Source organism: Haliaeetus albicilla, chromosome 22 (assembly GCF_947461875.1).
Source record: "Haliaeetus albicilla chromosome 22, bHalAlb1.1, whole genome shotgun sequence".
NCBI classification, from domain to species: domain Eukaryota; kingdom Metazoa; phylum Chordata; class Aves; order Accipitriformes; family Accipitridae; genus Haliaeetus; species Haliaeetus albicilla.
Window position 1 is genome coordinate 23,195,685 of NC_091504.1, and position 10,048 is coordinate 23,205,732.

Sequence of the window (10,048 nt, forward strand, 5' to 3'; positions counted from 1 at the left end):
AGGATCTGGCTTTAATTAGGGGAGCAGGAGCGGGGCAAGCCTTGGTGGGGGGGGGTGTCTCCCTGTGAAACCTGCCCGACTCCTTACCCCTTTCCCTACAAGCAGCTCCCCTTAGCCCGCCTTCTTAGCCTCGTTTCCCGGGCACCTCTCACTGCCAGCCTCCTCCCCGGTCAGACCGTGTCGCCCACCCACCCGTGGGCGCCCACCCGTGTCCCAAAGAGCGACGGCGGGCGGAACCCTAGAACGCGGGGTACGGGAGGTGGCCGGAGCGACTCGGCGGGTGCACAAGCACCTTAAGGCGCCGAACCTCGGCCCGGACGTTTGAGGGAGACGGACGAACGGACCGGCGGCGCTTCCGGCGTGAGGCGTGCGGGGCCTGGCGAGCGGGCCGGGCCGGGCCGGCCCCCGCCATGGGCATCCTGGAAAAGATCTCCGAGATCGAGAAGGAGATCGCCCGCACGCAGAAGAACAAAGGTTCGGGGTGGGGTGGTCGGGGGGGCTGAGGTACCTGGGGAGACCGGGCGGGGCAGAGCCCGGGATGGAGGGGGGAAGGGGGGTGACTAGGGGTGTGAGGGGCTGCTGGGTTATGGGGGGGGCTGGGGAGGGGGTTTGGGGGAAGAGGGGACGGTCTGGGCCACGGGGGAGGCGGAGTGTGGGGGGTGGGGGGGGTTGAAAGTCTTGGGGGGCTGGGGGCTGGGGCAGGTGAGGGAGCAGAGTGAGCCCTGAGGTTGAGGTGGGGTGTATGGCGGGGGAAAGTACCCAGGGAGGCTGTGGAGGGCCGCAGCCCCCCCTTCTTTCCCCGCCGTTGCAGCCCTGGCCCGTGCGGGTGAGGAGCCTCGGGCCCTGCGGAGGGGCTGGGCCGAGGACCCCAAGTGCTGCTGGCGAAGGGGGACCAGGGCTGTCAGCTGCAGGGTCCCCGAGCTGGTGTTGAAATGCTTTGACTTAAAAGAGAGGGGACTGGGGAGCAGAGCTCCCCTCGGCTTCGGCTGGGGTGGGTGCCCAGCACCTTGCTGCTTCTGGAGGCTTTAGGCTGTGGTAAATAATGGAAAGGAAAAATAGTAAAACGTGTAATCTCTTGGATTTTGTGCCCTTCCCAGTTACAAAGGGAAACAACTGCCTTCTTTTTTTCTATATCGGGTGTAAATTCAAGTGTTTTGCTAAAAATAAGTCAATGAAGTACTTTCATGCACATGAGCTCCAAGTTGAACATGTCTTTAAAACTTGTCAAGAGCAGGGGGAAAAAAATCCTGCGTTTTTGGAGTGTTGAATGTGACCGGGTGTAAGGAAGGGCCTTTGCCCAGGAGCGGCCATTCTCCCTGTGATCTTTCTCTCCTTAACTGGCTCCCTTCACCTGTTTGTTCCCGCACCTGCTCTCCCTCTGGCTTGCTCCTTTTACCCAGGAATTTTTTGGCTCCTTATTTCCCTCAAGTCTGACTTTCTGTGCAGGATACCAGAAGGTTTGCTCTCAATGGCTAGTATTTCAAAAGGTTACAGAATGCCTAGGGGGTAGCTTGTGTGTGTGGCAGTGGTTCAGATGTTGACAGAGACCCTTAGTGTTCCTTTTTAAGAAGGTTCCTATTTCTAGAAGTGAATTATCAGCAACTTTCTGTCAACCAGTTGTTGCATTTGTGTTATTCCAGCCACTGAGTACCACCTCGGCCTGCTGAAGGCAAAGCTTGCAAAATACAGAGCTCAGTTGCTAGAACCCTCCAAATCCTCAGCTGCTAAAGGAGAAGGCTTCGATGTGATGAAATCTGGAGATGCCCGGGTGGCGCTGATCGGTTTTCCTTCTGTGGGTAAGGTCAGTGAGTGTCTACGTTAACCACGTGGCATGTCTGTTTCCAGTTCGTGGTTAGCAGCGGCTATAAAGCAGATATCTGTCTTCTCTTCATCTTTCACATTCTTGCCATGAGTTAACAGAAGGTTATTGTATGCCAAGAGCTGAAAGTTAGAGCTAGGGCAAACACTCCTTCGTGCCCTGTGGTAACAGCCTGAAACTCGGCTCTTGCCCAGCCACAGCACTGTGGAGAAAATAGGCGAGAGTCCAGGATTTACCTTCCTTCAGTGAAAGCGCTGGCTGTCCCATCACCACTTCAGTCTTCGTGCCTTGAACAGCCACAACACAACTTCCAAAAGCTGAGGAACACTTTGGTGTTGCTTGTATTGCTGAATGTTTACCGGTGCTTTGATTTGCGTATCTCTAGTGATGCTGATCTCTTGCATTTCAGTCCACATTTTTGAGTTTAATGACCTCAACTGCCAGTGAAGCTGCGTCTTATGAGTTCACAACCCTGACGTGTATCCCAGGAGTTATAGAAGTAAGTAGGATTTTCCTCCCTTCAGCACAGTAGTGGCAGTAAGAAACCCAGACAAGTAAATGTGTTGGTTTACACCAGTTACGCTTGTGCTACCACTAAGAAGCGGTGATATCCAAAGGTCTCTGCTGACTTCTGCTTTAAACTTTAGGAGGTCTTGAGTGTTTGCGGTATCAGGTCTTCTGCAACCTGCAGTGCTGATTTAGCACTTCCTGAGGCTACATAACTCTTCAGGATTGACTGCCTGATCGGGGTTTCATCTGCTGCCATTCGACTGACCAGAGCAATACGACAATTCTCCACTGAATTTTTTATAACAGCTATTGGCGCCATTGACCAGATGGCTGGAAACCTTGACAGATTTGTTTTTAATGAAGCTTTAAAAGAGGCAATCTGTACTGTGATCAATTTGGAAAGAAAATACAACTACTCCCATCCTTGAGGAGTTTTATTAGTGGTGGCCTAAGCACCCATCAGCAAAGCAAATGATAAAGGGCATCAAACTGAAAAGTGTCCAAGAGTAATGAGAGGGTCTGGGTCAGAATTGAAAATGGGGTTAAATAACGAAAGTAACCATATTCGTATTAAAACGAACACAAATATTGTAAAGCATCCAAATGCAGCCATTGCTAAAGCCATTACTGAGAGGACTTTATGGCAACAATAGCGTGAAAGCTAATGCCCCCGCAGATCTGATGAATGAAAGTGTCCTGTTATTTCCTGGTACTGTAAGACCTGCAACACATCTGAGTAGTTCTGATCTGTCTCAGTAAGAGATGGTGGCACTTGCTTGCTACTGTGCTTTCTCATTAGATCAAGAAAGTAAGGTGGGGTTTTTTTCATTCTATTTCAACAGCTCAGGATAATGTGACTGTTGTCCTGTTTTCCTGGTGCTTTGTCAAACTGCAATCATGTGATGCTTTAGGAGGTCAGGACCTAACGTACCACAGTATGTGGTGTTGAACGCAGCTTCATAGGAAACACTCTGGAGGTTACCTTGACAAAACAGAGCCAGCTTTGTGCAGAGCTGTCCTGCTCTGTTAGGTTCATTCAGTTCCACTCTGCAGGCTTTGGACCCCAGCACGTGCTTGGGGCTTTCGAGGCAGCTCAGGTGCCCTGCATAAGGCTTTCAACTTTCCGTCGTTCTGTTTCCTTTTCAGTACAAAGGAGCCAATATTCAGCTGCTGGATCTGCCTGGAATCATCGAAGGAGCAGCACAAGGTTGGCTGATCTCTGTGTTCATGTAAAGTAGGGATTTGCCCTCAGTAGTGTATCCGGGTGTCTCAAATGTTAGCAGGTTTCCTGGGCCAATAGTTCCCACATTGGCTTTCCAAATTTTAGAGTCCTTGATCTTAAGTGAGGCACGATTCTTATCCCTGAGCCCACGTAAGGTTCTATATGTAGCAGAAAGATGCTTTTCTGGAGGTGGGAGCCAAAGCAAGCCAGTCACTTCTCACCTTCTTGCGTGAGTGTTATCTTGCTCATCTGTTTTCTGGTACAGAGGAAATCTAAAGAAAGATGCTAGAGAGGCGGAGGGGGAAATTACAGCTAAACAGTAACCTCTTTTGACTAATTTCCTGAGTTCCTGCCAGTCCTCCTATGACTCCTGATTCGGGGAAGAGGTGTTGGCTTTGTTCCTCTGCTTCGTCATTGTCCTGATTGGCTGGTCATGTCAGAAGATGCCTTAGGAAACTTTGGAAAATCTCCTAATAGTCTCTTCTTGGAGGAGCATGGCCTGGTTAATAGGGTCTTTCCTCTTTTTGACCAGAAAGTATATGTAACCCCTCTGCACAGGGGCCCTAGGCCCACATCACTGTTCTGGGTCAGCTGTCTCTGCTGCCTGGAGCTGCTACCACTGCACATGTCTGGAGATGTCTGTCCGGCTGGCAGAGATGTCATTTCCACCCATGCAGCCGTACTCGGATAGCTTTACACACACCAGTTCATGTAACCGGTGGTGGAGGAGCAGCAGCAGAGTATTTCTTAGGGCTTGTGCTGGACGTAAGACAGTATGGATTGACCAGATACGCTCGCTCAGGGCCCCCCCCAGCAGCTGACTACAGCCAGTACAGCACTGCAGGATCTTTTTCCTTGCTTCCAAGCAGCTGTGCAGGGCAGGAGTCCCCGTCTGTTGCAGAACTCATAGCTGGTTTCTCTTGCTGATGTATGGCCATCTCCTCTCTTCTCAGGGAAGGGCAGAGGTCGGCAGGTGATAGCTGTGGCGCGGACAGCAGACGTCGTTATTATGATGCTGGATGCCACAAAGGGTGAAGTACAGAGGTGAATGTGGGCTTCTGGGCACATGGAGCTGTGGAGTGGGGGGCCAGGTTCAGGGGTTCCCACACGACCAGAAAACATGGTAGCTTTCTGAAGTGTTGTGTTCTGTGCATGTTGGGAAACCAGTAGTTAAGCTATAGAGAATGAGATGGAGGTTGTACTCCATTAGAAGCGTGCTAGCTGTCTGGCTTGGGTTTCTCAGCTGAAGGATCATTCCCTCAGGATGGCTGTTTAGAGGCAGGGATGTCAGCCTAGATTTTCCACCAGATTCTGCCCTGCATTAGCTGTGTTTTTAGGCTGTAGTGAAAGCTTGTCGCAAGGCTGTATCAACATGTTAGTCAAAAAGAAAGGTATGGGTGTCATCCGACTGCGCTCAGTCTCACTTGTACTAATGTGTAGTGTCCCTGCAGGGCCTTGCTGGAGAAAGAACTGGAATCTGTAGGAATCCGGCTGAACAAAAGCAAACCAAATATCTACTTCAAGGTGAGGTTTCCTGGGCTGCTGCAAGCACAGCTGGTGTCTGGCTGCCTACTCAAAGCTGAGGTCACTCTGTGCTGCCCCTCGTGTTGGACAGACTGAAGGAGGGGGGTGGTAGGGGTGGTGTGGATTTTGCAGATTTTTAAGATGCTTTATCGCCTCCCTGCAGCCGAAGAAGGGTGGAGGTATCTCCTTCAACTCAACTGTCACGTTGACTCAGTGCTCCGAGAAGTTGGTGCAGCTCATCCTTCATGAATATAGTATCCTTTCCTAAAATGGGAGACCCTTAAGCTGTCAACAGCTCATGAGTCAAGCGGTACCTGTTGTGGGACAGCCTTGCTGTGTCTTTGGTGCTTGCTGGGTTGACAACAGGCTTTCGCAAGCAAGCTCAGCCTGTTAGCTCACAGCGGTGTGTAGATGTGTTGGGATTTGGGCCTTGACAATGTTCACCTCAGAAATCTTCAATGCTGAGGTCCTCTTCAGAGAGGATTGTTCCCCTGATGAATTCATTGACGTGATTGTAGGCAACAGGGTCTACATGCCGTGCCTCTACGTGAGTATCTCGGAAACAGCCTGCCTTCTGCTGCACCGAGCAGCTCTATTCTTTTCTGAAGGAAACACTGGATCTTCCTGGTTCCTAAAGCGAGAACGATTTGGGGTTTAAGAGGTGGAAAGCGCAGCTCAACAGGGAGCTTTTTATAAGCTTTACATGTGCGGCTGTACTCTGTGTGTGTTCCCTGTGCCCTCTTGTGGCTGGCTGCCGTGGAGCAGCATGAGCTGCGTGTCCTGGTGGCATGGGCTTTGCTCCCATTGTGCAGAGCCTTCAATTCCTCTGCTGCAAGCTCTGCGCTTGGGTTTTCACTACTGGTCCCTTGTGCCAGAGGTCATTTAACGGCTCTGTTTGGTAGTGACTGGGTCTCTAGTGGAATCAAAAGATACTGGAGAACTTGAGGCAAGTCATCCCAAAGGGAGAACTTCAAGAGGCCCAAACTTACATTTAGGCTTCTGAATTTTAACAGTTTGTTTTACTAAGAGCCTTGGCTTGTCCTCTGGCTGACAGGATCTGAGTTTCTGTTTCAGATGCTGGAACTACCTTGTTACACCTATGTGTACATGTCTTACTTCCTTGCAGTGTTGCTGAATTGACTTCCTAAAGGGTGTGTTTTTTTTCCTTTGACTTAGGTTTATAACAAGATTGACCAGATATCTATGGAGGAAGTGGATCGTCTTGCTCGGAGACCCCACAGTGTTGTAATCAGGTAGGAGCCTGTCACGCTGCCTGATGTGCTGGCCTGGATGGCGTGGTGGTTCATTTCATACCCCTTTCTCCAGCTTCTCCCAAGAAAGGGCTTCTGCCAGGGCTGCCTGCAGCTGCTGGGGGGAGAAGCAGAGCTGCTGTGCAGCTTTTTCCAGGCTTCCTTCACCTGGAGAGGCAGGCTGCTTGGCTTCTCCAAGCTGTCTGCAGGCCAGAGTAAGCCAGTCTAGCTTGTTTGCTTAGAAGTGCTGATATATCTGACTGGGGCTTTGCTGCTTCAAAGCTGCTTGCCCTTCTGAAAGCCCTATTTATTTCACCTTGTGTTTTTCGTTTACTGGCCTCATTAAAGACTTTTCCCCTTGTTCCCTAGCACTTTAATAAGACGTTTCACCTTGTTCTTCTGGATGTCTAAATCACAACAGCAGTAAACACGGAGATGTTCCTGGTGTTTTGCAGCTGTGGCATGAAACTGAACCTGGACTACTTGCTGGAGAAGCTCTGGGAATACCTGGCACTTACCTGCATCTACACCAAGAAACGAGGACGTAAGTGGCCATTAGCCAAACAGAAGGTTTGAAAGGCGTAAAGGGCTGCTGCTCATCAAAAGCAGACAGGCTGCCAGCAGGGCTTGGATGCCTGGCTGTCAGTGATCTCTTGTGTCTTGGAAATGCTGTAATTACACTCTCCCTAACCAGCTTTCAGCTCTTGGGAAATGCTTTCTGTTCCATCTGATCCAGCCATGGGTGTATCCCACCACGGCCCTCCTATTCTCTCTGCACTAGAAGAGCTGAATTTTCATAAGACTTTGCATGATGATATAAGGAAATAAAGTGTCCAAGTTTGCAGCTTTCTTCCTTATTATGCACACTCTGTGATGAACTGTTCAGCCCATCACTACCCAGAAGAGGTCTCCTTCTTCTACTGTGCGAGGTTTGGTGATTCCCATGCCAGGCTCCTGAGGCTCAGGAATGCCTTTGATCCTCCTTTTGCTTTATAATTCACTTGCAGCTTCTCCCCGTGATGAAGGCACATCTATCACTTGTTCCCGTTTGGTTATGAACAGCTGTGACTCTGAACTTGGGTGGATGTGAGGAGATGAAGGAACTTTCTATGAGCTTGTTAAGCTATGAAATCTTGGGGATTTTACAGAAAACTGCAGAGTGTTTTGGTTTTGCTTGAGCAGGTGTGTTTTGAATGGGGTGCGTTTGTCCTAAGTCAAGTGTTTGGAATGGAGTTGGAGCAGGTGGATTGTGAGGAAGCTGTTGACTGCGTGGAGTGGGTAACTGTACTTGTAGGTACTGGAGTGTCTACAGAACTGATTTGATGCTTCCAAGTACCTGGATACCTGTTCTGCCTGGGATCTGGCAAGTGTAATGGGAGGAGGAATTTGGGAGTAGTAAGCACAAAGCAATGTGAGATGGTGTCAGCATATTAGAACACACTTAATGGAAATCCAATGCTTTCCTCCCCCCCTCCTGCTTCTCCACAGAGAGACCAGACTTTACAGACGCCATTATTCTACGGAAAGGGGCCTCTGTGGAGCATGTGGTAATTTCTCTGCATCTTTTACGTTTCCTTGTCTGTAGAAGGCAGGTTCCTCTTGGAGCCTGCTATGATTTGTGCTTTGTAAAGCTCGGGACATGTCAGTGTTTAGCTGGGCTTCTCCTTTTATTACCTTTACTGATTCTGTCTGCCTCAGGTTGCTTTCCTAGCTGCTATGAAAGGTTAAAAAAAATTTACTTAATGCAGTCCAGTGAAAAAGCACATGGAAGCAGTGGAATGGGGCTTTATTTGGACTGGTGATTCCTGTGTGTCTGTTCTGTATTCTTTCAAGTGCTGTTAACTGGCCCCAAAAGTCACTTGTAATTTCTGACATAGGCCTGAGTTGCTTCTAGTTCCTGGATATTGAGCTAGTTGGTTGCAAAGTAGTGTCATTGAACTGTCTCACATGCTGTCTGTCTGTCTTGCAGTGCCATCGAATTCACAGATCGTTAGCCAGCCAGTTCAAATATGCCTTGGTGTGGGTAAGTGTTTAACAGCAAATGAAATCCCTGTCCTCGGGTGTCTCTGACTGGTCTTCTAACCCTTCTCCCCCTCTTGCTTTAAAGGGGACAAGCACAAAATACAGCCCTCAAAGAGTGGGCTTAACCCATATGATGGAGCATGAAGATGTCATTCAGATCGTAAAGAAGTAACTCTCTTCGCTGGTGCCTGGCCTTGTCTTTAATCACTAGAATTGGAACTGACCACATAAAAGCAAAACAAAACAAAAAAAAAAGAAAAAAAAAAGAAAAAGAAAAAGGGAGATGTGTTCCACAGCCAAGAAAGCTTCTGTGAAGCTCCTTCTCTTGGAGAAAGGCAGAAAATGAGGCTACTGTACTTGCAAGTGGGGATGGGGAAGATGGGTTTCCATCTTGCAGCATTTCAGGTGAAGTAATGTTTCTTAAAAAAGGAGCCAGTTCTTCTAGGACACGGTTCCCACAGCCAGCATTGCCCTGCCCCTAGCAGGGTTTGCAGATGGATCTGTGTGTTAACCTACCAGTGGCTTGCTTAACCAGTGGGAAGTTTATGGGTTTGTGTGAACAAATCTGGCCCTGTGCTTTGGGACAGGGAAGCCAGGGCTGAGAGACCATTGCTGATGCTTTTCTCCCTATCCATTCACTTAATTTAAGTATTGATCTGAAACGGAAACAAAGTTCTCCCTCCCCTGCTTATTGGACGCATTGTCTCTGCAGCTTTCACCGTTGGGAGACTTCAGTCTTTGCATCTGAGACAACCCCCGGTGAATTTGTAATGGTCCCACCTCAATTAACGTTAAAACGTGGCACTCTGTGCCTCTCCTTAGCTCTGCAGCAGAGTTTGTAGGACATCCTGGTCCAACTGGTACTGAGAGAGATGAGAAATGAAACCTTGTTAATGAATGATTAACCTGGCCAAACTGCAGCAGGGTATGATCAAAGAGCCATAGACTGCAGTGAGAATTCACTTCTGGCATATCACTCGTCAAGGAGCTGTCTTGGGAGTTTCCTCCTTTGCTCTTGTCCTGCCTGTTAGTCCCCAGGAGTATTGCTGGGGATCTCATTCTTTCTCAGTTGTGCCCCTAAATTCCAGTCATGGCTCTTTAAGCTCAAGGTACCATCCCATGCCATGGGTTTTACCCCAGCCCTGTTAAACATCGTTGCTTTTCTGGATATTTTTCATCAGAAATCTGGGATTTTTCTAATCATGCTTTTTCATTGAATACTGATGCTAAACAATTCAGAGTGCCTGATAGAGAACAGCTCTTTCCTTCTGGGATCAAGAGTTGCCAATAGCTTTTATTTTCTTTCATTGAAAAAGGGTTCGGTCTGATGTGGATTCTTAACTGTGAGGACAGGTCTGATAGCAGATTTGTCTGAGCAGGGCTCCTTCCCTCTCCTTTGTGCTCCTCCCCACCCCTCACAAACTGATCGAGCAGAAATGGAAGGATTATTTTATTTGAGAAAATAAAAGTTGCTATTTCATGTGAACTGTAGGTGTCTGCCTGCACTGGGTGGACGGTTTGGTGTGTTTTCTAACTCTCTTTGTTACCTTTGGCCACCTGAGGAATCCTGGATGCTGTTGCAGGAGGTTATAGGGGGGAATAGATTGTGAAGCGGCTGCAAGAGGGCTCTGAGGCTGGAGGGGACTTGATGAGGTGTGATGGGAGATAAAGAGATATTATACGCAATACCCAAGCTAAGAA

At 48.9% G+C, this 10,048-nt stretch overlaps 1 protein-coding gene across 1 annotated transcript; it reads left to right on the forward strand.

Moving 5' to 3' along the window:
- Positions 1 to 314: 314 nt before the first annotated feature.
- DRG2 (developmentally regulated GTP binding protein 2) lies at positions 315 to 9,833 on the forward strand. The gene is made up of 13 exons (XM_069810420.1): positions 315 to 474; positions 1,641 to 1,801; positions 2,229 to 2,318; positions 3,476 to 3,536; positions 4,505 to 4,595; positions 5,003 to 5,075; positions 5,239 to 5,329; positions 5,525 to 5,622; positions 6,252 to 6,328; positions 6,781 to 6,869; positions 7,814 to 7,872; positions 8,295 to 8,348; positions 8,433 to 9,833. The coding sequence occupies exons 1-13, from the start codon at positions 411 to 413 to the stop codon at positions 8,517 to 8,519; spliced, it is 1,095 nt and encodes a 364-aa protein (XP_069666521.1). The 5' UTR covers positions 315 to 410; the 3' UTR covers positions 8,520 to 9,833.
- Positions 9,834 to 10,048: the final 215 nt, after the last annotated feature.

What these genes read in the sequence shown, in the direction of transcription:
- DRG2 (XM_069810420.1), top strand. Translation starts at nt 411, where the DNA reads ATGGGCATCCTGGAAAAGATCTCCGAGATCGAGAAGGAGATCGCCCGC. An exon ending in GTTTTCCTTCTGTGGGTAAG is followed by an intron (nt 1,802 to 2,228) that starts GTCAGTGAGTGT and finishes CTTGCATTTCAG; the next exon opens with TCCACATTTTTGAGTTTAAT. An exon ending in GTATCCCAGGAGTTATAGAA is followed by an intron (nt 2,319 to 3,475) that starts GTAAGTAGGATT and finishes TTTCCTTTTCAG; the next exon opens with TACAAAGGAGCCAATATTCA.